Source organism: Delphinus delphis, chromosome 1, assembly GCF_949987515.2.
Source record: "Delphinus delphis chromosome 1, mDelDel1.2, whole genome shotgun sequence".
Classification (NCBI taxonomy): Eukaryota; Metazoa; Chordata; class Mammalia; order Artiodactyla; family Delphinidae; genus Delphinus; species Delphinus delphis.
The window spans coordinates 115,315,733-115,341,950 of NC_082683.1; the positions used below are offsets into that span (position 1 = coordinate 115,315,733).

General features: G+C 50.9%; 3 protein-coding genes across 3 annotated transcripts in view; all 3 read left to right on the forward strand.

Annotated features, from left to right (window-relative positions):
* Positions 1-9,389, forward strand: part of LOC132438374 (sodium/potassium-transporting ATPase subunit alpha-4-like) — a 29,946-nt gene extending 20,557 nt beyond the window's left edge. The window contains 7 exon segments of the mRNA XM_060032527.1: positions 1,452-1,606; positions 1,763-1,886; positions 3,150-3,295; positions 6,081-6,208; positions 6,302-6,403; positions 8,986-9,077; positions 9,361-9,389. Coding sequence (XP_059888510.1) covers positions 1,452-1,606; positions 1,763-1,886; positions 3,150-3,295; positions 6,081-6,208; positions 6,302-6,403; positions 8,986-9,077; positions 9,361-9,389 — 776 coding nt within the window.
* Positions 9,390-13,573: 4,184 nt separating this feature from the next.
* CASQ1 (calsequestrin 1) lies at positions 13,574-23,271 on the forward strand. The gene is made up of 11 exons (XM_060008750.1): positions 13,574-13,852; positions 15,584-15,668; positions 16,427-16,527; positions 16,763-16,874; positions 17,210-17,283; positions 17,631-17,761; positions 19,104-19,149; positions 19,563-19,617; positions 19,852-19,952; positions 20,738-20,812; positions 22,040-23,271. Exons 1-11 carry the CDS (start codon positions 13,574-13,576, stop codon positions 22,178-22,180), a joined length of 1,200 nt encoding a protein of 399 aa, XP_059864733.1. The 3' UTR covers positions 22,181-23,271.
* Positions 23,272-25,594: 2,323 nt separating this feature from the next.
* Positions 25,595-26,218, forward strand: part of PEA15 (proliferation and apoptosis adaptor protein 15) — a 7,767-nt gene continuing 7,143 nt past the window's right edge. Inside the window, exon 1 of the mRNA XM_060032595.1 lies at positions 25,595-25,760. The gene's annotated coding sequence lies outside the window, so the exon portion shown is untranslated. The remainder of the gene's footprint in view (positions 25,761-26,218) is intronic.

Below are 26,218 nucleotides of genomic sequence, written 5' to 3' on the forward strand. Positions count from 1 at the left end.
ACTCCACAACCTCAGGAGGACTTTCTAGCAACCTGTTGTCTGAATGATGTTGACATATCAAGATCAGCGGGAACCTGATCTATGCATTGACTGCATGAGCTAAATTAAGCCCCTCTTTCCCAGAGACAATACCCACTGGCGTGCAGGAGAACCCCAGAATTCTGCTTCCCAGGCTCCCTGCTTTCTGATTTCTTCCAGGAGCTATGTTATTAAAATCTATGACAATCCACATAATAGTAATAGTTAACATTTTATTTAGACCTTGTATGATCCTCAGTATTTCATACCCACTCAATTCAATAAACTTTCTGAGTATCGACTAGGTACCAGGCATTATTCTTGATGCTGGGGATACTATAATTGGGAATCAAAGCACACATCCCTGCCCTCGTGTAATTTAATTTCCAGTGGAGACAGATAGACATAAAGTAAACTGAACAGTATAATAAAAGAAGACAAGTGCAATGGAAAATAATAAGTAAAGCAGGGAGTGGAGGGAGGGACGACAATATTAGAAAAGGTTGTCAGGGAAGGACTCAAGGCATCTTGCAAGGCAGGAGGAATGAAGGTGAGGGGTGCCCAGGATCACAAGCTGGTTATGGCAGAAAATGGAATTGGAACCCAAGCCCAGGCTCTTTCCACTCCGGACTTTTATTTAAATTGAAGTATAGTTGATTTACAATGTTGTGTTGGTTTCTGGTGTATAACAAAGTGATTCAGATACAGATAGATAGATACATACGTATATATATATGCACATATATATACATATATATTCTTTTTCATATTCTTTTCACATTATAGTATATTACAAGATATTGAATATAGTTTTCTTTGCTATACAGTAGGACCTTGTTGTTTATCTATTTTACATACAGTAGTTTGTAACTGCTAATCCCAAACTCCTAATTTATCTCTTCCCTGCCTCCCCCTTTTCCCCTTTGGTAACCCTAAATTTGTTTTCTATGTCTGTGAGTCTGTTTCTGTTTTGTAAATAAGTTTATTTGTGTCATATTTTAGATTCCACATATAAGCAATATCATATGATATTTGTCTTTCTCTGTCTGACTTACTTCACTTAGTATGATAACCTCTAGGTCCATCCATGTTACTGTGAATCAGCCTTCATCTTCTAATGGCTTTTATATCGGCATTCTCACACATCTCTAAGTATTAACAGGCCCCGCCCTGCTTAATTTTCAGAGATCAGATGATCGTAGCCATGTTGAACCCAAGAACAAAGAGTATACAGATATGGCTCGTTAATAAATCACGGCTCTAGTTACTAGTCACACAATTTAGAAACAACACTGGGGCTGCCAAGGCCTAAGACCTTCGGACCCTTTCGTGGACTGTGACACTGCTTTGTAGTGGTCTCTCTGTCCAGGAGCTGATTTGTGGGAGGTGTGAACTCTCTGTGCTTCTCACAGAAGGTTGACCATCCTCCCCAGGCCGCCTAATCTTTGACAACCTGAAGAAATCCATCGCCTACACCCTGACCAGCAACATCCCCGAGATCACCCCCTTCCTGCTGTTCATCATCCTTGGTATCCCCCGGCCTCTGGGCACCATAACCATCCTCTGCATTGACCTGGGCACTGACATGGTGAGGACTAAGCTGGGATCCAGCTCGTGGAACTCCTGTGAAACAGACTGAGGAGTAAGAAAAATCTATGTCCAGGGAGAGGGGCAGAGCTCGAGTTACTTCTGAGTTTCCTTCTGAACTGTGTGTTCCCTGTCACTTCCACCCTCCATCCTCCAGGTCCCTGCTATCTCCTTGGCTTATAAGTCGGCCTAAAGTGACATCATGAAGAGGGCTGCACGGAATCCAAAGACTGATAAGCTGGTGAATGACCGTCTCACTGGTGTGGCCTACGGACAGATTGGTGCGGCCAGAGGAATGAGGGGTGAAGGGAGCGGGGAGCGGCTGCAACGGCGTGGCCACTGGACCAATCTTGGCTTGGAAGTCAGGGAGATATTTTCTTAACAACAAACTGTGCTGGGCCCTGGGACACAAAAGAACATTGATCTCTGATCTGCCCTTGACTTAAGAGTCTAGTCAAAAAGGAGCAAAAGTACATAAAATGATGGCAAGTTGTTCTCCAAGTGCCAAATGAGTATAGATAGGACATACTACAGGAGTACAAAGCAAGAGGACTCACCAATCTTGAGGACAGTTGGAGAGGCCTTATGGAGGAAACAGGACTTAAACTTGGTGCTGGAAGGTAGGGCTTAGACTAGTAAATGGATGGTCCGGTGTGGGGGACCAGAGGATACCTGATTGTTGAAGAGTGAATAAACCAGTTCGGTGGAGCGCTTATTCCTGATAAAGAAGTAGTGGAAAATGAGGCTGTGGACACAGGTAGCATTTATAGCGGGGCCAGCCTTGAAAGACATTTGAGAGCCATTAGAGGTCTTTGTTCTTGAGTTGCTAGATACGATAGGGGTACAGGAAAGAGATGGGGACAGAGGAGACAATCCTAATATCTAGAGATGGAAACACATAGAAAAAAAGCACAGATTTAGGAGCCATACCTATGTTTGAATCCCAATTTCACGACCTGTATGACCCTAGACAATGACTGAATCTTTTTCGTACTTCAGTTTTCCTACTTATGAAATGTAAATGATAGTTCAGAATTGTTGTAAGAATCAATGTCCACCAGTACCTACACCGTGCACAGATCTGTGGTCAGTAGGCAGACATTAACGTCAGCCATAGCCGTGGTCCAGGCATGAGGGGATGGAGGTTTTGACCAAGGGAGAGGCAAGGGGCAGATGGGAGAGATGCGAGGGGATGAGAGGACTTGATGAGTGTCCTGGTGTCAGAGAGAAGGGACAGGGTGGAGTCCAGCACTCACTCAGCTGGGAGAGGGAACATATCCCCTCTAAGGTCCTTTCCAGTTTTAAGCTTATATGATAAAAAGATGACTCTAGATTACAGCTTAGAAAGAAATGTCAGAGTTTGGAGACAAGTCCTACAGAGATGGTGGGATCAGATCATTAATGACATGAATCTTCAGCAATACACCTCAGACACACATCAACCCTGCTAGAAGCAAGCCCCAGGCAGCACCCCTTCCATGATCTGCCTTCTGAGCTCCTTCTCTGAATCAGGTTCCCCTGACCTGTGACTCTATCACTCACAGGGATGATCCAGGCTCTGGCAGGATTCTTCACCTACTTTGTGATCTTGGCTGAGAATGGTTTTAAACCTACTGATCTGCTGGGCATCCGCATCAGCTGGGAAAATCGATACCTCAATGACCTGGAGGACAGCTACGGACAACAGTGGGTGAGTAAAAGGTAGGGTAGTAGATTGTGACCGGTAAGAGTGAAGAAGTAATGAGAAAGAGCGAGTGTAGCAAGTTTTTGCAGAGTAGGAGAATGGAGGCACCAGGCAGACAGAGATGGTCCTCATCTCCAGTCCTACAGGAGCTTTCTAACATTTGTCCTCAATCTCCAATCGCATCAGCAAATATTCTTCTCTTTGTTTACGATGACTTCATTTCCATTAATTCCTACTGTCTGTTGTCTGTCCTTATCTTCCTGGGTCTTTTTGGCTTCCTCGGACCTGGAAGTCTACTTTGTCAATCAACTTTTGGGGGCTGATTTCTGGTTTTCCAGGTTCTAATCATCATTGTCCCAGAAATGAGTGCTTCCACTTCCTCCTGTTATGCTCCTTTTCCAAGGGTAGTCAAAGGGTATGATTTTAAATCTGAAAATGTATTTTCTTTGTATATCTCTTCCTTGTTCTTCTAAACTTTTTAAACTTAGAGGATGCGTCTCTGTATTAGTCATTCCTAACACCCAAAATGAATAAGGTCCAAACTGAAGCCCTCCAACCAACAATATTTGCTTAAGAATTTTAGTGAGTATGCCTGTTTGCATCTGTGAACACTCCCATCCCAATTTCTAAGACAGTGGGAGATGTGACACCAATTTTTGCTAGAATCATAGGACCACAGAGTTCACACAGTCTACAGAGGACATTATGGTCTACTGGAAAGATTTAGTGACTTGCTTAAAGTCCCACAATGAATCCCTATAACAGTTGGACTAGAAATCTGGACTGATTCCTGGCCGGCACTTTCCCACTTCACCATGATGTCTCCAAACCAAGCTAACTGCAGGTCTCTCAAAGGTATGTTAAAATCGGGCCTGTTGGAACATTGCCCCTCATACACAGTAGGCTTCCACTATCTGAGCCTCATGAGACCAACAGATGTCGATGTTCCCAGCTACCAACACTGCTCCAGGGTCCAAAGATGCCTAGAGTCCTCATTGCTATGTACCTTGTCAACATCTCCTCAGTCCTCAGATCAAGCCCCTTGTTAGTTTTATATCTTGATACCATCTCCCTGCTACCAAGATGAAGCTTGACACATGTTTATTTACAATAAGTTAAAGATAATTAATTTGAATTAACGTCAAATTACATCAGTGACGTCTTGAGATATTGCAAAACGGGTTGAGAACAATTGACCTGCGGAATAAATTCCATAAAGGCAAGGTCTCTGCCTCTTCCATTGCTGTAATCTTCAGATAATCGAGTATAGAGCTGCCCACCCAGGGAGTACCCTACATACTGCTAGATAGCTCCTTATCTTCTAAATACCTCTAGCAGTAATTCCATTGATCACCATTCTTTCATTCATTCATTCAGCAAGTATTTGTTGAGCATCTTCTATGCACCAGGTACTATTTTGTCCCTGGAATATAGTAGTGAACAAAAATGGCCAAGTTACTGCTCTCATGGAGCTTATATTCTAGTTAGGGGCACAGCGTGGGAGGGGAGAAAGATAATAGCCAAATATATAACATACTGGGTCCATGGATTTTAAGTCCAAGTCCAAGAAGTGTTGGAATTGGGATACTAGAGTAGGTGAGATGGAAAGATAAAGACAGTGATCAGAGAGAAAAGAGGTGCTTGAAATTAAAATCACAGAAAAATTGTGGCTATTGGAAAAGACAATGTCTGGAGTTTAACCATGGAAGTAAGCAGCCGGGTGGGGAGTAGAGGATACAGTTGGAGGAGAAGATTAAGACTGTGAGACCATGGTATGGGAAGGATCATCAACATGGATATTTAAATCTCCAAATCCGAGGACACAGCAGTTAGAGTGATGGTGAGTCAGGAGCTAAAATTTTCAAGTGATGATGGGAGTGGCTCAGTTTTGGTAGCTGGCTGCAGGGGATAGTGGTGGTATGATCTGATGCACAGAAATGTGCTGACAGGTCTCATTCTAACTTCAATGCTTGGCTCATCGATTTCCAGCCTTTGTTTTCTAATTGTTTAGGGCTCTATATTTCCCTCCAAGTACAACATTGACCACATCCCATGAGGTTCTATCTGTAGTATCTCATTATTGTTTAGTCCTACATATTTTCAAATTCTTTATTCGACCTACAAGTTATTTATAAACATGCTGTTTTATTTCTTTTTAAATGGGCTTTTTCTCCAGTCGAATTTAGATGCTCCTCTCCTGTGTTTCCATAGCCTTCTGTGATCTCCCTCTTGTAACCTACCTACTGTGCTGACATAGCATATTTATCTTCCCCACTGGACTCTAAGTTCCTTCTGTGTAAAATGTGAATGAAAGAATGAACAAATGGATGAGTGAATGCCTCCCCATCCGGTACCACTCTTCCGGTATCCCGTTCCCCTCTGCATGCAGATTCCCCTCTGGCCCCATCTTCCTTACCTTTTTCCTCTGACCCTGTTTTCCTCTTGAAGTCCAGCTTCTTCTCTTACACCACCCTTCTTCTTAGTAAATATTTATTGAGCCATAGTACCTGCCACTCACTGAACGAAGCATGGGGAGAGGAGACACAGAGATAAGTAAGACAAGGTGCTTGCCCTTGAGGGGCTCTCAGACAGGGAAGACAAACATATAAACAACTCACAATTACAACATGGAAAGTGCTAAGACAGAGATACACGTGAAGGGCTGCAGGAATCTAAATAGGGGACCTATGTCAGCCTTGGGGTCCGGGGAGGCAGGAAAAGGAAGAGGCCTTTGAGGCATATTTGAATCCCTCCTGACACTGACGGCTCCCCTCTGCCCACCCTCCCCCAGACCTATGAACAGCGCAAGGTGTTGGAGTTCACGTGCCACACGGCCTTCTTTGCCAGCACCGTGGTCGTGCAGTGGGCTGACCTCAGCTGCAAGACCTGCAGAAACTCTGTCTTCCCGCAGGGCATGATGTGAGCACCGTCCACCGGCCCCAACACTCCCCCGAACTGCACCCCTAACTCTCCCTCCCGACCTCCAACACACCCTTAAACATTTCCTCTCAGAAACAAGATCCTAATATTTGGGATCCTGGAGGAGACGTTCCTGGCTGCTTTTCTGTCCTACACTCCAGGCATGGACGTGGCCCTGCGAATGTACCCACTCAAGTGAGTAAGGGGAGGGGTGCAAGGCGGGGCGTCTCTGGGCACAGGGAGAGCACATGCGAGGAGGCGTGTTTGAGCGGGGAAGTCAAGAGGGGAGCAGGCTCCACTCAGTGATGTAGAGAGAACTGCCTGTGCTCCCACAGCGCATCCTATCTGGGGAGGAATTAGGGACTGTACCAAGTGATCGCAACCCGCTAGACATGCAAACTTAGCAGATTTGCCAGTGCTTAACAGAGTGGTACCTTTTCTATGATAATGTGTGGTATAGCTGTCCCAGGCTACACACTGCTTGGAGCTGGTGTAATCATAAAACAGCCTCATCTATGCATGGCTAACTCTGCTGTACTTCTGTAAATCCGTTTTAATGTGCATATAGGTGGGTGGGCATACTGAAATTCTTACTGTCTGGTACCTTGTTTGGTTCAAGTCCCAAGTTTTTGTTTCTTTGTTTTTTACATTAGTATATGCTTGTGAAACTTTTCCATTTAACATTTTTATAAAGAAGAAAGCAAAACTCCCATTTCATTCCCACTCCTCCCCAACCCTGCATTGGTAACCTCTATTAATAATTTAGTGTGTAGTCTTCCAACTGATTTTCTATGTGTTTACACACTTTGCTCACCTTTCTGTCCCTTGGAGTGTTTTACACAATGCTTTGTATTCTGTAGCTGCTCAATTAATGTTTAATAAAAGACATTGGCACTGCCCTTAGATACTGACAATTCCAGGTTTGAATTTTGGCTGTACTGTGTATTATTCTATGACCTTGGACAAGCTGGTAACCTCTCTGAGCCTCAGCTTCAACTGCAAAATCTCGATAACACACACCTGGCAGACTGTTCTGATAATTACAGGTAGAAATGCATATAATACATGAAGCCTGGCATTTGGGTCCCGGCGGGCACTTTGTTAATAGCAGCTCAGTTGTTGCCGCTATTAATGTCAACATATGAGAGTAAACATGGCTGAGCATTAACTGTGCTCCCAAACACTCTTGTACATACCTTGACCATAAAACTCATCACCTAATACTGTGATTATTTGTGTGTTTATCCAACCTCTTTTCCCTGATTGCTTGAGCTTCTTGAGATCAAAGACCATCACGTCATCATTTTTATTTCCCCAGGACCTAGCACATACACAGAGTAGACATGATAATTGTTGTTGAATGAATGCATGACTGTATGTGTGTAACTGTTTATATTGGTTGAGGGGTGTCTGTGTGTGTGTGTAATGAGCCATGGCCTAGGCCTGCCCTGTCCAATATGGTAGCCACCATCCTTACGCAACTACTGAGCTCTTGAAATATGGCTAGTGAGACTGAGACACTGAATTTATCATTTTAGTTAACTGAATGTTAAAAACTAAGCCAATGTCAAATATTTTTCAATTAAATACAACTTTATGGTTTTGGTTAGACTACATTTTCCTTTAACCACTGAAAATTTAGTGTCTGACTTGAGATACACTGTCAGTGTAAAATGCTCACTGGATTTCGAGGACTCGGGATAAATAGAAGAATGTAAAATAACTCATTAATTATGTTTATATTGATTACATGTTGAAGCAATAATATTTGGGGTTAAATAAAACATTAAAATTAATTGCACTTGTTTCTTTTTACTTATTTTCATGTAGCTAATAGAAAATATTAACTATCATATGTGGCTCACAGTATATTTCTTTTTTTTTTTAGAAATGTATTTATTTTATTTATTTATTTTTGGCTGTGTTGGGTCTTCGTTGCTGGGCGCGGGCATTCTCTAGTTGCAGTGAGCGGGGGCTACTCTCCGTTGCGGTGCATGGGCTTCTCATTGCGGTGGCTTCTCTTGTTGCAGAGCACAGGCTCTAGGCACGCGGGCTTCAGCAGTTGTGGCACGTGGGCTCAGTAGTTGTGGCACGCGGGCTCTAGAGCGCAGGCTCAGTAGTTGTGGCGCACGGGCTTAGTTGCTCCGCGGCATGTGGGACCCTCCCGGACCAGGGCTCGAACCCGTGTCCCCTGCATTGGCAGGTGGATTCTTAACCACTGAGCCACCAGGGAAGCCCTCACAGTATATTTCTGTCGGACAATGCTGCTCTAAGCCATCTCTCTATCATCCAAGGGACAAATGTGGTCCTGATTCAACCCCTCCCCAGAGTCCATCTTCCTGGTCTATAGAAGAGATTCAGGAAGAAAAAGATTTCACCATCTTTGCAATATGGAAGAGTGTATATATTCCCTGGCAAGATCTACCCCACATCTAGTCTCAGACCCATCCTGCTTGGAGTTTGTGTCTGCAAGGTCTAGAGAACCCAGAAAGCAAAGGAAGTCTCCCTCAGCGACTCCACAAAAGCTGGTAGACAATCTCTGTGAACACTGCATGTACCTCTAATATGGCATTTATCCCTTTCTGTTCTCACTGGCTTTTTATGCTGCCGTCTTGGGCCCCTCCGCCCTCACTCCCCAGGCTCTGACCTCCTCAAAGGTAGGGATCAACCTCCCACACAACAAATGAAATACTCGATTCCCAGGCACTGTTCTCTGCACCTGCCTTTCACTGGCCCCTCTATCTCCGCCCCCGCTGACCAGCTTTTGCTCTCTTCAGGATAACCTGGTGGCTCTGTGCCACTCCCTACAGCGTCCTCATCTTTGTCTATGATGAAATCAGAAAACTCATCATCTATCGTCACCCTGGCGGTGAGGCTCCCCTGCACCCTGGCCTGAGAGTCTGCCAGCGTCCTGAGCAGCTGCCCCACTCCCCCTGGTTCCTCCAGGCCCACTGCCCTTCTCCCCAGCTCACTGCCCAGCCTGTGCTGTGCCTGGACCCTGCCCTCTAGTCCTTGACCCCAGCACGCGGCTCCTTCCAACCCTCAGGGCCCTGCCTTCCACCGTCAAGCCTCCCACCTTGTCCTGGCTCACCCTTCTGTTTGTCTCCCCTTGAGGCCTTCCCCAGTTCACTCTGGTCTCTTCTCTTCCACAGGCTGGCTGGAGAAGGAGACCTACTACTAAACTCAACAGAGGAAGATCTTCACATGACATCAGGGTGTCCTGAGCGCCAGGTGGGGGAGGGTTGCGGTAATGAGTTTGGGAAAACTGAGAGTGCACATCAGTTGGGGCAGGGAGATGCCAGGAGGAAGAACTTTGGATGAGAGAGACAGGTGATCCTAGGGCTGGGTTGAGGGCACCATGGATAGGAGACGAGGTGGCTTGAGGGGAGCCCAGCCTGCATCTGACTGGAGTCCAGCAGGGGGCTCAGTAGCCAGTCAAGAGAGTAAATGTTGGGCTTCCCTGGTGGCGCAGTGGTTGAGAGTCCGCCTGCCGATGCAGGGGACACGGGTTCGTGCCCCGGTCCGGGAAGATCCCACATGCCGCGGAGCGGCTGGGTCCGTGAGCCATGGCCGCTGAGCCTGCGCGTCTGGAGCCTGTGCTCCACAACGGGAGAGGCCACAACAGTGAGACGCCCGCGTAACACACACACACACACACACAAAAGAGTAAATGTTTGCAACAGCCCTTAGCTCCTGGATGTGTCGCATCTGATTTTTGGAGATTGGGGGTTACTGTGATGCTCTCTCCCTAGATCTTCATGGGAGCCAGGCAGGGGAGGTCTTTCAGGGACCGGAGTCGAGGCTGGGAAGGGATCAGAATCAAGCGTCCTTGCCCCTTGAGGGCTACCCCCTCAAAGTCACTCTCCAACCCGACAGAGAGCAAGGACAGGACAAGTCCTGGGATCAGAGAAACAGAGGAGGTGAGAGAGGAGCGGGGGAGCCACACGTTACAGAGGGACCACAGTGCCCACTCAGTTCCTCAGATCAACTCACAGACTCATAGACTTTTCGTGCTAGACCTTATTTTATCATGAAGAACCTGAGCTCCAGAGAGGTTAAATGACTTGGAAGGGGCCACGTGGTGAGTGGTGAATGTGGGGCCGCTGCCCTGCCTCTGAGGAAGGGACTGGTGTTCCCGTAGCCCCAGTCATTAGGGCATCTCGACCCCATCCCAGCCCTCAGCTGTTTTCTCTGGCCTAACCTTGAAATAGAGGCTGGAACAACGCTGAATGGATCCCTGTAGCCTTTACTCTAGGCAAAGCACCTGCCCCCTCATGCCCCAGCTCCACACAGGTGAGAGACGTTCCCCAAAGCCTGGCCTCCAAGCCTGGGCCCAGCACTCGCTGTGTCTCAGGCACGTGAGGAGTCCCCGCGAGCCTTTCTCTCCTGCCCACCCTTGGCGGCAGCTCTTCCTTCCTCTTCACCCACTCGCTGGCTTTTGCTCTGTGAGCTGGTCCACTTTACCCTGTGGATCGGTTCACTCTCAGGCTTCTTTTAGAGGAGAGGGTTGGCTGTGCCGAACAGCATACAGAGAGACAGAAATGCTGAGAAAAGCTGGTGGCAGTCGTAGACTGTCACCAAAAACAAAGCACATGTGTTAAGTGACCGCACATTCTGTCTGGCGGTAGACAAAGGCCTTACTCACACCATCCATTAGTCCATACAACAAATACATTCTTACCACCCCGCCCGGTTTTATAGATGAGGACACCAAGGTCTGTCTGATTGCAGAGCTTGTGCCCTCAACCACTTTTCAGGCTAGTCTTATGATGAAGGCGGGGCCAAAAATATACCAATGCAAAAGAAAAACAGGATAGTGATAGAGGAAGGGCCGTGGACGAGTCTGGAGGATGAGAGGCCATGGACTAGCAAAGGGAAGGCTGTCGTAAGGTACACCAGCCCCTCTCCCCCTACATCGGGCCCTCCTCAGAGGTCTCACTCCCACCTGCTCCCCTCCCTCCTCCAACACAAGGTCTCCTAGGGACAGGGCTGTATCAGTCTGGGGTCCTTCCCCGATGCTGACAGGGCTGAACCAGAGCCCAGAAGACGGAGGGGCCAGGCTGTGTGTGAGTGAGGTGGGGTGGGGGAGCATGGAGGGGCCAGCTCCTCAAGTTTCAGTAGCAGGAGCTTTGGGTGTCTGGTGGGTTAAAAATACAGAGGCCCCAAATTAGGGTCATTTGATATCGGTGGCTGAGCCTCAAGGCAGGGGCCTAGAGGGAAGGATTTGAATAGAAAGTATAGAGCAAAGTATGGGAGAGGAGGACAGGGAGGAGGGGAGGGGTGCAGCTGCTGGAAGGGATCCGGGTGGCTCTGGAGAGCCAGGGCCAAGGAGAGGAAGGAGGATGGGATGAAACAGCCTGGTAGCTGCAGAAGCAGAGAGGGAATGGGGCAGGCCTGGGTCACCATTTCGTCCCATCTCACACCCTGGGGGTACGAGAGGTCAGATTCAGGATGGAACGAGTCTAAGGTCCCAATGTCTCTGTCCCAGTGGTCCCCCCTCCTCCAGAGCGCAGCAGAAGGAGAAGTTGGGGCTGGACGTCATCTAGGTCACATACGTCCGGGCGGGTCCACCTGTCTCTCCTGCTGTCTTTGCTCTGGTCACGGGGCTGTGGGCACGTCGGTCGCTCTCTTGAGATGGGTTCTGAGGTCTCTCCAGCTCCACCATGCCCCGCCTAGCTACCTCTGGCCTCTCCTGTGCCAACGACAGCTGTCTCTCTTGGACCCACTCCCGCCACGTTCTTGAGATTTTCCCTGGCCTTCCTTGCTTAGCCGTGTAAGGTCTGCCCTGTGGGAGTGCGGAAAGGTCACTCCTCTAACGTAACTTCATGGAGCAAAACACCCGCTGTGCCTCCAACATCGGAGACACCTCAGGGTGGGCGTGGGGGCTTTGATCTAGCCTCTCTCTGGTCTCCCTCGTGCCCCTGCTTACCTGTGCATGAGCCCTGGAGGGCCGTGAAGAGGGTCCTTGAAGGTACCCAGAGCTGAGCCCATCCACTCCGCCCTCACCCCCAAGCTGGGATCCGGGAATTTAGAGCCCCTCTGCACCAGCTCTGCTTTGCACAGAATTAAGCAGCATCCTTGGTTCAGGGCACAGGGCCCCACCTCTTCACGTTTCCCAGTGTTATTTTTTTTCCCTACCGTTGATACCTGATCCTTTTTGTCTTGTCAAAGACGTAGGAATGAATAGTCACAGTTCGCTCTCCTTGGAATCATTCAGCCAGGGGAATCCTCCTTCCCACTGTGCCCTAGAAAACCAGTCCCGTAGGATCAGAGTAGAGAGTACAAGCAGGAGGCAGCAGCCGAACGACTTTCTCCTTCTCCTCTCGTGTCTGTGGGCAGAGAAGCCCCAGATCCACATCTCCAAGGACTCCAAGGGCCAGCACTTCACGCCCCACGCCCCGTCCTTCCTCTGCATACTCCAGTCAGGAGTGTTGAGCGAAGCAAAGGAAACTGGCTGGAGCTGAGCCAGGGCGCCAGTCCTGGACTCGGCTCCATCTTTTATTCAGAGAATGACCTCATCCTTGGTCTTGGTTCTTTAAAGGGAAGTGCAGGGGGTCTCTTTCCTGCAGCCTGGATTGCATTTGTACTCCCCCCCCCCTCCACCCGGCTTCCTCCACGGGATCAAAGAAACAGACTTGACCTAGAGGAGAGTCCCAGGTTTTAGGACTTAGAGGCAATACCACATTTGCCCCCCTTTTTACAAATGGACGACAAATTTAACCTCTGACCCAGAATACCTCCGCCTCTGCGGGCCCCATTTCCCTCTCTCTGAGTACCCTTGCCCTCACTCCACTCCCCCTGATTACCCCCAAGCCTCCCCTCCCCCAGCCCCAGCTTCATTTACCTCCGACTCATCTGGTCTTATTTTTAGCTCCAGCTTTTTCCTTTCTTAATATGGCGATGAGCTCCTAGGCCGGTGTGGGGACAGGGGCCGAGGAGCCCTGGACGTTGGGGGGGAGGGGCAGGGGAGGAGGCTCTGGGAGCCTGGGTGAGAGGTGTTGGAAGTAGGAGGATCCCGGCCCTCACGGGGCCGTCCTGGCCTCAGGAGGTTATCCGTCTCTCCTGCCAATCCTGGAGACATATTTAGACGGGGACCAGGTGGGGGCCGAGGGGTGCCAACCTCAAGGGCAGCTCCGGTTCCCTCCCCGCCCCCTGCTCCTCGCCCTCCCCCTGACCCTGTTTCTCTTGGCTCTGTCGGCAGTTTCTCCAGGACCTATAGCAGTGTCCTCCGTCCACTGCTCTGGGCCTTTCCCCACCCCACCCCCACCGTGAGCCCCTAACTCAGGATTTGGGACCCAGGGGCCCCTCCCTACCCCAGCTAACCTCTTCTGGACCAGGAGAGCCGACCCAGATCCCACTACCTCCATGAGTGCTGCAGACAGGATGGGGGCCAGAGCTGTGCCCGGCCTGCGGCTGGCACTGCTGTTACTGCTGGTGCTAGGGACACTCGAGTCAGGGGTGCAGAGGCAAGACGGGCTGGACTTCCCCGAGTATGATGGTGTGGACCGTGTGGTCAATGTCAACGCAAAGAACTACAAGAATGTGTTCAAGAAGTACGAGGTGCTGGCACTGCTCTACCACGAACCCCCCGAGGACGACAAGGCCTCACAAAGACAGTTTGAAATGGAGGAGCTGATCCTGGAGGTGAGTGGCGGGCTCCGCAGGCCTGCAGAGCAGCCCAGTCCCTCTCTGCACCCCTCTATCCTGCAACTCCACGTAGATCTTTAAGAGTGGGATCTGGGCGTGAGGGGCAGGGCAGCAGGACCCTGTCTCGACCAACAGGACCAACAGGACCCAAGCGGCGTATGACCTTAGCCAGAGAGAAACAGAGATTCAGGAACCCCCAAAGTACCACCGTAGCCAGGCAATTTTAGGAGGGAGGGGGGTGCTGTAGGGGGGAATCTCTCCTCCATGCTAGAGGAGGGTGGTAGTACCAGGTTTGGCTAAGACTGAGGTGACCCTGGAAGGGGGGCAAAAAAGGAAAAGAGGTTCTTCAGGGGAAGGTGAAGAACTGCAGTACACCCCCAAATCTACTTTCCTAACCAAAACGTACCCTCTCTCCATACACTTTAGGGGCTGCACCCCAAAGAGATCCAAACTGAGTATAAATTTAAACGTTATTGACATTTTGCTTGCATGTCATTGATTTAATGGCTAAAGGTTTAATAGAGCCCACCGTGCCTCCCACTGGCCTCTCAGTCCCCTCCCCCTGCCATCTGCCCCTACTGGATCAAGCTGGGCACCCCGATTGGAAAATTCTTGTGTTTGGAGGAGGCTTCACCATGCCTTCCCCAACTCGTCTTCGTGGGAAGATTCTCCTCACCCCCAAGCTGACCTGGGGCGCAAAGGAGAGAGAGAGCCTATGGTGACAAGAAAAAAGCCCATGTTTGGGGATGACCGGGAAATGTGGTCACACAGCCCTCCAGGAGCCGGGCTGTGCTGCAGTCTCCTTGTCCAAGCTGCTGCAGCCCCTCCTCTAGTCTGGCAGGACGGAGAGGCCCCAGCTTGCCCAGAGCTTGGAGTATTTCAGGGCAAGACACCAGGACGGTAGGTTCTCATTTCTGTGTGCCCCTGCCGGGTGCCGGAACCCGCCGCCTGATTAACGAGCGGAGTATTTTTATCCTCAGTGCCGAGCATCCCTGGCCATCCACCTGTCCCAGCCTCCTGAGAGTCCGAGCGCCCCGAGTCTGTGTTAGGTGGGGTAGAGCTGCAAACCACGCCCAAGGCAGAGTGCATCAGGGTTGAGAGCCCCGCTGGGAGACCCATGAGGACAGGGACCTAGGGTGTGACTCTCCACAGCCTAAGGACAGCTTGAAGTAGAGAGCGAAAGGGAAAGTCCCACCTCATTGAGGAAAACAGGGCCTATTTCATCTCTAATCTCTTTGTCAGTCTCTCTGCCTCGAGGGTGACCAGAGCCCCACGCCCCCCACCCTCTTGCCCTCCAAAATTCTCCCCACTGGGACTCACTCAGAAGAATCCCAGGGACGTGTAACATCACCCCCACGCTGAGCGTGGTCTTTGATCAGTATGGAGTACAGGGCTCAGCTCCGAAGGAGGAAAGAGCCTCAGTCATCCTGAAGCTAGACCCCTCAGCATCCCTAAGGAACCTGGAAGTACATGCGCAGTGCCTTAAAGGTCAACAGAATAAGCACGTTGTAAATGAGCAATAGCTGCTCAGGAGTTAAAATTGGACCACAGACCAAAAGGGTGGAGGGGGGCGTGGTAGGGAAAGTGGAGATGTCCTGCATCCTAGCACAGTGTCAAGGTGAACTCATATTCCCTGCATCCCAAATGACCCAGCTCGCAAGCATGAGATCGGGAATAGTGGTTACTAAGAATTCCAGAGGCTGATTTTAACCCTAACTCTCCCTTCAGTTAGCAGCCCAAGTCCTAGAAGACAAGGGTGTTGGCTTCGGGATGGTGGACTCCGAGAAGGACACGGCTGTAGCCAAGAAACTAGGTAAGGGAGAGGTGGGAGGAGCAGGGAGGGGAAGGTGACCAGTGAGAAAATACTGAAATTTGGAGGGTTATGGCTGGGGGTTCCAGCCTCTCCTTTATTCCTTATAGAGACCCATGCTCAAATCCCAGAAAGAGGTGAAGATGGCCTTATTTATACCTACCTAAAAATAGGGGCTAAGTTCTGGAGGAAAGGGGAAATCAGGGAACACAAGTGGGGCTGGAGAGACCTCTGCAAACTCCTCTTCCAACCCCTCCCCCTCCAGAGCCGCGGGCTGGGTATTGCAGCACCAGCCACCAGGGGGCAGCACAGGCCTGAGACTGGACTCCGGATGTGGATGGGGGAGGGGTGGCCAGTAGTGAAGTCATCTGGTCAGTAATAGCTGAAGGTTAAAGTGCTGGACTGGGAATCAGCAACTAGAGTCCTCAGAGGAGGTAAGAGGAAGATCTGTCTCTGCTTATGGCAGGCAGAGAAAGGGGGGAGACATCTTGCTAGGACCTATATCTCCCTGCGTCCTCCCCTAGCGTTCCCACCTGACCCCAGCTTCCCCCTGGAGAGCCCCTGGGGCCAGACTAGCCACCTAGGCTAAATCCAGGGGCACAGACACCGGGGATGGAGGGGCTGAGAGGCAGTGGAGGTGCGCTGGGCAGGTGAAGGATGTGTGGTCTAGTGGGATTATGGAATGGGCTGCAACCCTGGATTTGGACCCTTGGACCTGTGGGAAGGTTGCAATCATGGCACACCTCTGGCTCACTCCCTAGGACTAACTGAAGAGGACAGCATTTACGTATTCAAGGGAGATGAAGTCATTGAGTATGACGGCGAGTTTTCTGCTGACACCCTGGTGGAGTTTCTGCTTGATGTGAGGACTCCGCTGGACCTAATGGCCTTGCTTTAAGACCTCACGCCCTTCCGACCAACTGCAGCCACACACACACACACACACACACACACACACACACACACACACACACACACACACACAACAGAGCCCCTTCCTCCCCGTTTCCCAGCCCACTTTTCCCTGATCCCTCTCCTTGCCTCTACCACTGAGTTCAGAAACTCACTCTCTTCCTTCAATGTCCTTGTTCTTCCAGGTCCTAGAGGACCCTGTGGAATTTATTGAGGGTGAACGAGAGCTGCAGGCATTTGAGAATATCGAAGATGAGAACAAACTCATTGGCTACTTCAAGAGCAAAGACTCAGAGCGTGGGTAACCCTCAGACTCCACGGTCCCCTCCGCTGGTCCCCAACTTCACCTGTCCTCCTACATCCTCACTTCACCCAGCACTGGCTCTTGCCATGGTGGGTCCATCGATTGACTGCTCTGATCTCCCTGCACTCTGCGGGTTTCACAGACAGGCACCAAGGCATTCCCCTTCCCCCCACCCCACCACTGTATGTAACCACTCTCAGAGGTCTAGAGGGGGTGGGTCTCAGAATGAACCCCACCTGCCGAAGAAGAATTGGGGAGAGACAGAGGGGGGATGGTTCCCTGGCAGACCCTGGCTCCCCCAGAGACTGACTCTGCATTCCCCCCTCAGATTACAAAGCCTACGAGGACGCAGCGGAGGAGTTTCATCCCTACATCCCCTTCTTCGCCACCTTCGACAGCAAGGTTCTCCCCCCTGCTGCTGCATTGGGTCTCCCTCACTCCCCTCAGCTGCCCTCCAGCCCCCTCTCCCAGAATCAATGGGGGACCTCCTCCCCCACTACACACCAGTACTCCCCAACTCCACCCCACCTCGGGCCTCCCCCATCCCACAGATTTTAAATTATCTAACCCACCGCTCTCTCATCTTCAACCAAAGCCCAGAGAAGTTAAGACACGTGTCCAGTGTCACAGAGGCAGTGACAAGGGCCCAGGTTGTCTCACTCCCTGCCTGACATCTGCTCCCCCATAATACTTCCTCTCACCATGACCCCGTGTCCCCTGCCCCACTCCCCCATCCCCTCCCCCAAAAGGTGGCAAAGAAGCTGACCCTGAAGCTGAATGAGATCGATTTCTACGAGGCCTTCATGGAAGAGCCTGTGACCATCCCGGACAAGCCCAATAGCGAAGAGGAGATTGTCAGCTTCGTGGAGGAGCACAGGAGGTGGGGAGCAGGGGCAACCCTCTGAGCAGGGTAGGCTCCTCCCCAGGCTAGAACACGGGTCTGTGAGATGGGCTAGGGGGATCTCAGCCAGCCAGGAGGCAGGTCTCTCCTAGAGATGAATACACTTCTGGTATCAGTTCTTATTGATACACTGACCATTTTGCACAATATTTTGCACCCCAGCACTTAGCCCAGAGCCCGGAGCACACACAGAAGGTGCTCCATAAGTGTGTACGGTTCATTGTGATGTTGACTGAGACCAGGGTTGAGGGCCTGTGATCTGCCAGGAACTCCCAGGTGCTCTCTCTCTTATTGTACTTAATCCTTTTAACAACCTCAGTTAAAAAGAGTCCACGAGGGCTTCCCTGGTGGCGCGGTGGTTGCGAGTCCACCTGCCGATGAAGGGGACACGGGTTCGTGCCGCGGTCTGGGAAGATCCCACATGCCGCGGAGCGGCTGGGCTCGTGAGCCATGGCCGCTGAGCCTGCGCGTCCGGAGCCTGTGCTCCGCAACGGGAGAGGCCCGCGTACCGCAAAAAAAAAAAAAAAAAAAAAAAAAGTCCACGAGTAGTGTCAGAACTGGATTCTCATCCAGATCTGGCCTGTGTTCTTTCTCATACATTACCTACACCAGTGGTTCTCAACAGGGGTGGAGGGAGTGGCGAGGTAGGGGGAGGATGTTGTCTTCCAGCGGGTATTTGGCAATGGCTGGAGACATTGTGGTTGGAGAGAGAGCTACTGGTATTTAGTGGGGAGAGGCCGGGGATGCTGCTAAATAGCCTACAGTGCCCAGGACAGCCCTCCCGCAATGAAGAATTATCTGGCCCCAAATGTCACTAGTGCTGAGGTTGAGAAACCCCGGCCTACATTCACACATGATTCTCTTCCTTCACAGTACTCCACAACTGGAAATACCCGTTCATCAGTGTGAACACTACTTCTCTCACTCTCTCCCACCTGATTATGGTCCGCTTCATCAGGGCAGGAATATGTCTGCCTTGTCCAACTCTGTCTACACAGCACCTAGCACAGCATTTAGAACATCTGCAACACTCAGTGTTACTGAATGAATGAATGAGTGAATGAACACCCAGATGTCCAGTTCTTTCTCCCGAAAGTCTCTCTTCCAGTCCCCTTGCCCACCCTCCTCTCTCCTACCTGCTTTAACCATGCAGTTATCTGGGCCTGGTGCCCAGAGCTTAGACTCTGACAGATGGCTTTGTTCAGGGCTGCAAGCTGTCTATGCCCTAGGCATGACCCTGTGGCAGCCTCTGCTGTGGGGACCCTCTGGAGCCAAGGGTGTCCTTCTTGCCCACTGAATAGTGACTTTCTTTCTCTTCTAGATCAACCCTGAGGAAACTGAAGCCTGAGAGTATGTATGAGACCTGGGTGAGTGCCCCGGATGGGGCCCAGGCCCTCGCAGGAGCATGGGAAAACTCAAGTCCTAGAAACATCCAACCCTGCTGCTCCTCATGTCTTGCTTATAGGAAAGACAGTGTACCAGCAAAGGTGGAGGGTTTCTGTTCTGAGAACATGTCAGGAGTTGGGGGACACACATAACTTGATGACAATGACAAGGGAGGAGCTCTAAGCTCTGGGGCTGAAGGGTTTGCCAGCGGAGGTGTGGGGACCCTGGGGTGGAAGGGGGCAGCGTACTTGGAAAAGGCTCACCACCACAAGAATACACCTGCTCCAGAAGCTGGATTTCCACAAAAGTTAGGTCCAAGGTAGATCTAGGGCCTGTTCTGGGCTCTCTAACTTCAGTGAGTATAGCTAAGGTCTCCCCTCCCTGCCCCCCACAGGAGGACGATCTGGATGGAATCCATATTGTGGCCTTTGCAGAGGAAACTGATCCTGGTGAGGGAGGAATACTGGATTGGATTTGGGGCGGGGGCGGGGGCACTGGTGAGAGAGGGAGATGGGGTATTTATCAGAGCATAGGCTTTTAACACATAAGACAGGTTTTTTTAGAGCACAGTTTACAAGCAGCCTGGGGCTAGACATGCGGAGTTGTGGGAGGCAGGAAAAGAGAGCTGGACTCCTGTTTCCTCTGTGCCCCACCGTGCACTTATCACCTGTGTTCCCTCCAAGATGGCTATGAGTTCTTAGAGATTCTCAAGGCTGTGGCCCAAGATAACACTGAAAATCCTGACCTGAGCATCATCTGGATTGACCCTGATGACTTCCCCCTGGTAAGAGATATCACTCAGGCACTGCTATTCAAGGCAGGGCACATCTCAAGGGGGAGCCTGTTTCAGAGTTCCTCTCCCCATCTCCTAGTGGAGGATCCTGTCGCATGCTCAGGGGCACCGAGCGCATCCTGAGAAAGGGGAACCAGGATGACGCGAAGTGTGGGAACAACAGGATTCCCAGAGCAGAGGCTGAGCAGAGAGCTCATGTGCCCAGGCTCCTTCTAGAGAAATCCAGAGTTTGGGGGAGCAGAAGGGCGCATTAACCCTGCATGTGGGTGTCCACAACCACAGAATCAAAGCACAGAGATTCCATGTCTCAGGGCACGGCTCTGTTCCCAGCTGAATCCCCAACACCTAACACTCTTCGTTGAAAGAGGAACTAGATGAACACACAGAAATGTGAGGACCGTTGGCAATTACAGACTAGAACTACCTTAGTTTAGAGATACAGAAACTGAGGTCCAGGGAGAAGTGATTGCCCAAAGTCACAAGGCCAATCAGTAGCAGATCCAGGAGCAGAACAAGGTTTCCTATCAAGTTTTCCGCGGAAAGGAGGGACCAATGTCCCCAGCTGACCCTCTTGATACTTTCCTTTGGGGATATCTACCCTTTAACTGCTTAGTTCTACCCATTCCCTTCAGGCACTATAGCTGGACCTATCCACCAATCTACCGTGGGTTCACTGTCCTCTCTCTACCCATGGCTGACCCTCACACTCACACTCACCCTCCTGGACTCAGGTGTTCCTAGCCTCCATTAAGTTGCCATATGTGCTCTCTCCACAGCTGGTTCCATACTGGGAGAAGACGTTTAACATCGACCTGTCAGCCCCACAGATAGGAGTCGTCAATGTTACTGATGTGAGTTTCCTTCCCTCATCCCCGGTTGACCCCCAACTCTCCTTCCCAACATAGCTAGTCCTCCTCTGCTCTGCTAACTAGGAATTGAGCCCTCCCCAGAGGAGTTAGACATGCCCAGTCTAATGGCTGGAAAGAGGGAGAGATTCCTGCCCTGAACACACCCCTGCCTCTACCTGTTGGAACTGACTGCTCGTCCTTCAAGGCCCAGTTCAAATCCTCTCTTCTCCATGAAGTCTTTCCAGATCTCCCATTTGGAATTGTTCCCTCCTTGGCACTCCCAGAGCCCATTTGGCATTGAGAACATGACTTTTATATGGCTATTCATGTATCATGTCTGTCTCTTCCAGTAGACTTTGAGCTTTTTGAGAGCAGAAATCTTCTCATTCACACACAGGTAGATGCTTCAAAGATATTTGTTGAGTTGAATAAGTCACAGCCTGCTTTCATATAATTCTCAGTCTAACTGAGGAGGTAGGTATTCCGTTAACTACCAGGCCAAATCTGATAAACTCTATAATAGAGATACGAAGAAAACACCAGGAAGACAGAGAAATCAAAGTGACTTCTGCTTGAGAATCAGAGAGGGTTTAAAAGGAGTAGAGTTTAAAGTGGAGATTGTTGTAAATCAACTATACCTCAATTTTAAAATATAAAAAATTAATTAAATCTAAACAATTAAAAAAATTAAAACACACTGGAGATTGTACCATGTATAAGAGTTCTACAAGTGCAAATTATATGAGTCATTTCCAAACTGATGGAAAAAGTTAGTGCAAAAGGTCAAAAAGTAGGAAAATGAATATCAGATTTGGGAAAAGGCAAGTCGTTTCTTATGGCTTGAGAGTCTAGAGATCTCTGAGGATGGTGCTAGAAAAGCAGGTATTGGAAAGTCTTGAAAGCTAAGAGTTGCTGACTTTATTCTCCAGGCCATGAAGAACCACCAGTGGTTTTGCATTAAGGGCATGATAGAGAGGTCTGTTTTAGGAAGCTCAGCATGGCAAGAGCTTGTAAGAAAGACTGAAGGGAGAAGGTCTATTTGCTGATCCAGCCATTCTTTCTACTCCCACTGTCACTATTCCACCCTAGACCCCCACCTGGACAGTTTTCCTGCCCACTGACAAGATGAAGAGAAGGGACAGAGGATGTACAGAGTCCAGTGAGTGGGAGGACAGGTCTAAAGACCTGAATCGGGCTTAGTTCTGACGCCTTGTCTGTGCCATGTCCTAGGCGGACAGCGTATGGATGGAGATGGATGATGAAGAGGACCTGCCTTCTGCTGAGGAGCTGGAGGACTGGCTGGAGGATGTACTGGAGGGCGAGATCAACACAGAGGATGATGATGACGATGACGACGACGATGATGACTAGTTGCTGTGGCAGCCATCTCCTAGCCCCACCTGCTGTCCTCCTGCCCCCTCCTCCTTCCCTGTCCTTCCCTGAGCTCCTCCAGGGACACTAGGTCATTCTCTGCCATGGGGCCCACTGGGGTCTCTATGCTGCATGCTGAGATTCAAGGAGCTACTTTTCCCTACACACCAGCCCAGCTATCCCATCTGACTTCTGTTTCCAGTCCCACCATGTCCCTGTATCGATTATTTGTTTCTTCCATCACTCCCTACATGCTTTCTTGTGACTTCCCTCTTGCTGTATCTATGGGCCCCTATCTCTCTTCTGCTCCCTCCAGCTGAGCACACTCTTCCCCCACTCTCTCAAGTCCTCTATCCTTCTGACTGTCCTATCCCTGGCCAGGGGGACGGGAGGGTACTGTGTTTGGACCTATATCTTAGCAATCTCTTGTTAATGTACTTGGGTCAAATGAGAGACCTCAATAAACGACCTGGGGCAACATGAACAAGTGTCTGCTGATGAGGTCTCACCCCTATGGCAGGAGGGAGGCAGCCAGAGGATGGGGATTTAAGGTGTGGGTACCTTGTTAGGGGACTGTGATAGCAGGGGGGTGGGGCTCCTCCCTCTAGGCAGTTATCCCAGAGAAGCTTGGATGATTTATCTGCTGCAAGTCAAAAAGGCTTTTCTGAACACATGGTGTTTGTCCAGCACTGCTGTCAGGCTTTGGGAGAACAGAGAGTGCTGGGCCTGTCCCTGCTCTCGAGCTGATTAGCCTCACTGGGAAGTCAAGACAAGCACACTAAAGAACTGAAGAAAAATACAAAGCAATATGTAATTAAGCGATTATGTGCTGCTTGATAGCACCCCCCCCTTGCCGCTCTTATTTGAATGGCAAGACTGAGCCCAAAAAACACTTCCTCGGTGCGGCCTTCCCAAAGGTGGCCCCTCCTGCAGCTCCCTCCTCTGGGCTCCCACTGCACTCTCTCTGTCCACCTCTATTCTAGTACTAGCTCTTCATTTACATGTCTGTCTTCCCCACCAGACTGTGAGCCCCTTGAAGGCAGGACCCCAGGCTTTTTCTCTGTGTCCACAGGGCCTGGCACACCAAAAGTAGTCCCTAATAAATGTTTGTTAAAAGAAGGAACAAATGAATACAATGGCCTCAGAAGAGAGAGATGAGAGTGGGCTTTGACGGCTTCATAAAGGAAGTGAGCATTTTCTAGGCCTTAAATGAATAGTGGGATTTGATTAGGGCAAAGGAGTTGGGGAGGAGACATTTCAAGTAGTGAAAACATCAAAAGCACTGCCAGAATGCGTGTGCCATGTTGGGGCACAGAGGAGACCAAGGAGACAAGAAGAGAGGTTCAAGTGGTGGCCACGAGGTTGGGTGGGCATCTGGGGCTAGGTCGCAGAGGTGTTTGGATTTAGTCCTGTGAGCTGGGGAGGAAGGGCAACATTTAATCTGGCAGTGATGAGCAGGATAGATAGAGGGAAGGAAGCCGATGGAGATACCAGAGGCAGGGAGTCCAACTCTTATCAGACAGTTATAATAATCTGATGGAGGTAGGAGAACACGGATCAGAGTGGTGGTTATGGGAGTGCAGAGGAGACGCTGAGCTTTGTTCAAAGGGCATCCCCCAGACCTGAGCCTGCTGGCGATCTTGGCAGGAAGGACCCACATTCTCTCCAGCACAGGCCCAGGCTGGGGTAAGTGTAAAGGAGTAAGGAGTAGGGGGGGAGGAACCAAACAACTGAACAAGCCCATAACTAACAGATGTTACAGCTTTCATGGACTGGGTATAAAAGTGTTGCTGGACAACTTAGAGGATCTCTGAGTATGGAAGAATGAGACCTGAGGTGAGAGGAGTTTTCACCCTCCACAGACAAATCCAGGAAGTCTTCCTGGAATTGGTGGCAGGAGTATAGAGTAGAAACCACGTATTCATCCAACTTGCACCCATTTAATAAATGTTTAATACATAGTACGGGCACTGGGCCAATACAAAAATATTATGGAACTTAACTCTCTAGCATAGGTCAGTGGAAGGCCCCAGACTAAATAATAGCTCCCATGTTTTAACCACCCATCTGTGCCAGTCACTAGAGACTTACAATTTCTAAAACTCAGAAGAACACTGTGAGATAGGCATCAGTGTCCCCGTCTTGCCCTTAATGAGGCTCAGAGGCATAACCTACCTAAGAAAGGAGCAGAGTCAGCATGAAGCCCAAATCCCCTGTACCTGAAAGACCTGGACCTTTCACTGACTGTAGATAAGTCATTCAGCTTCCCTGAGTCTCAAAGATGGGTCCACAAAATGAGTTTTGGCCCTACAACTCAGAACAAATGAGATATATGCAAAGGCAAATTATGAGGGTGTGTTGCTATCAAAGGGGCAGTGACATGGCACACTGGGGGAAGAGGATGGCGAAAGCAAAGAGAAGGGCTGTGAAATCCAAAGCAGCAGCAGCCTGAGCCTCTTCTAGGGGCAGTGTAGACTCAAGAAAGGATGGGCTCACCTGAGGCTTCCTGAGGGGTCTCTGCCAGGCTGGAACTGAAGTGAAGCCGGGGCGCTCCTGGAGCTGATGGGGCTCAGACCTTGTCCCCGGGCCAGGCTCTGCCGGAGTTGAGGAGAGACCTCTTAGGCTGGAGATGATAACAGATCATCTTCTTCCTTCCCTCTTTCAGTATGGCTAAGGATCTGGGGGAGGAAAGTCCCTGGGGTAGAAGGGAAGTGAGAGCTGCCATGCTGGGCCTGGGCAGAGGGGCAGAGCTAGGAGACAGAGCCGAGCGTGGCTCTGCAAGTTGTCTATATTTGCATGCTGAGCTCACTGCTGCTCTTTTTCTCCCCAGAAATACAATTACATCATGGTGGGGGGAAGGCGGGAGGGTGGTATATTTGGGAAAGGTGAGAGGAACACAAGGGGCCAGCTGGCATCATCCTGGAGAAGGAAGATCTGTGGCTCCAGAGCGGGCGAAGGGGGCCCCCATTTTGCTTCTTGCCCCTACTCCTTCCTCCTCCCCCACCTTCCAAGGTGGATAAATCTGAGCTGTCTTTTACTACGGCTCCCCTGACCCATAAGGGGAAAAGGTTTTTACAAATACTGAGTCAAGCATCTAAGAGGATCCAGAGGCCAAAGGACTTTCAAACCCTTAAACCCTAACTTACTCTTTGCCTCCCAGGGTCCCAGCCACCGTGGTCACCGAAAGGTCGTAAGGGAAGGAGTGTGTCCCTTTGGGAAGAATTAAATCTGAGAATTGGGGCTCGCTGTTTAGGGGAGGAGGCGTCGTCGCTACTCCAGCCCTCCCGCACTTCTGCCCCCGTCCCAGGAGTCTTCCAGAACCCCAGCCCCCTGCTGCCTCCCCACCCCCTCTCCCGCCGCTCCCCGCCCCCCGCCCCTCCCCGGCTCTGACATCACGGGCCAGCCGGGTGGGGTGAGGCGGCGCTGGGCTCGGGCTCCGGCTCCGCGGGCGGAAGAGGCGGCGGCGGCAGCAGAAGCGGCGGCGGCGGCGGCGGCGGGAGCCGAGGAGGAGGTTCCGGACGCTGCTCAGGAACCGGGGACGCCGGAGTGCCCGCTCCCCGAGCGCTCAGCCCCGGAGGCGGTGAGAGGGCCGAGAGGGGAAGTGTCGCGGGGAGGGGCAGATTTGAGGATCTGGGCTTGGAGGGGCGTCGATCCGGGACGCCTGGGGACAGATGCGGAGCGTGGGGGCCCCGGAGGGGTCCGCTCCGTGTCAGGCCCCACGGGCTCCGTCTCTGTCGGTGCGCTCCGAGCGCGGTGTGTGCTGGAAGCGGCGTGGCTCCGGCCGCCCGTTCCACTCTGACCAGCAGTTTGGGAGTCGGACCGGGGCCTGGGGATTAGGATGGAGCCTGCTTCCCGCCCAGCCGGCTCGGCCGGGCCAGCTCCCGCCCCTCCCTCCCGTTCTCTGGCTTCGGACTCGCCTCGGCTGGCGGTCTCCCGGCCCAGCCCTGCCTCAGTTCCGCCGGCAGCCGCCCCTGCTCCGAGGGCTCAAACCCGGCAGCTGGCACCACGTGCCCTCACCCAGTCCTCTGCACCTGGGGT

Excerpts from the sequence above, each read along its gene's own strand:
- CASQ1 (XM_060008750.1), top strand. The coding sequence starts at position 13,574 with ATGAGTGCTGCAGACAGGATGGGGGCCAGAGCTGTGCCCGGCCTGCGG. Across the intron at positions 13,853-15,583 it reads TGGAGGAGCTGATCCTGGAG|TTAGCAGCCCAAGTCCTAGA; the intron begins GTGAGTGGCGGG and ends CTCTCCCTTCAG. Across the intron at positions 17,284-17,630 it reads TCGCCACCTTCGACAGCAAG|GTGGCAAAGAAGCTGACCCT; the intron begins GTTCTCCCCCCT and ends CTCCCCCAAAAG.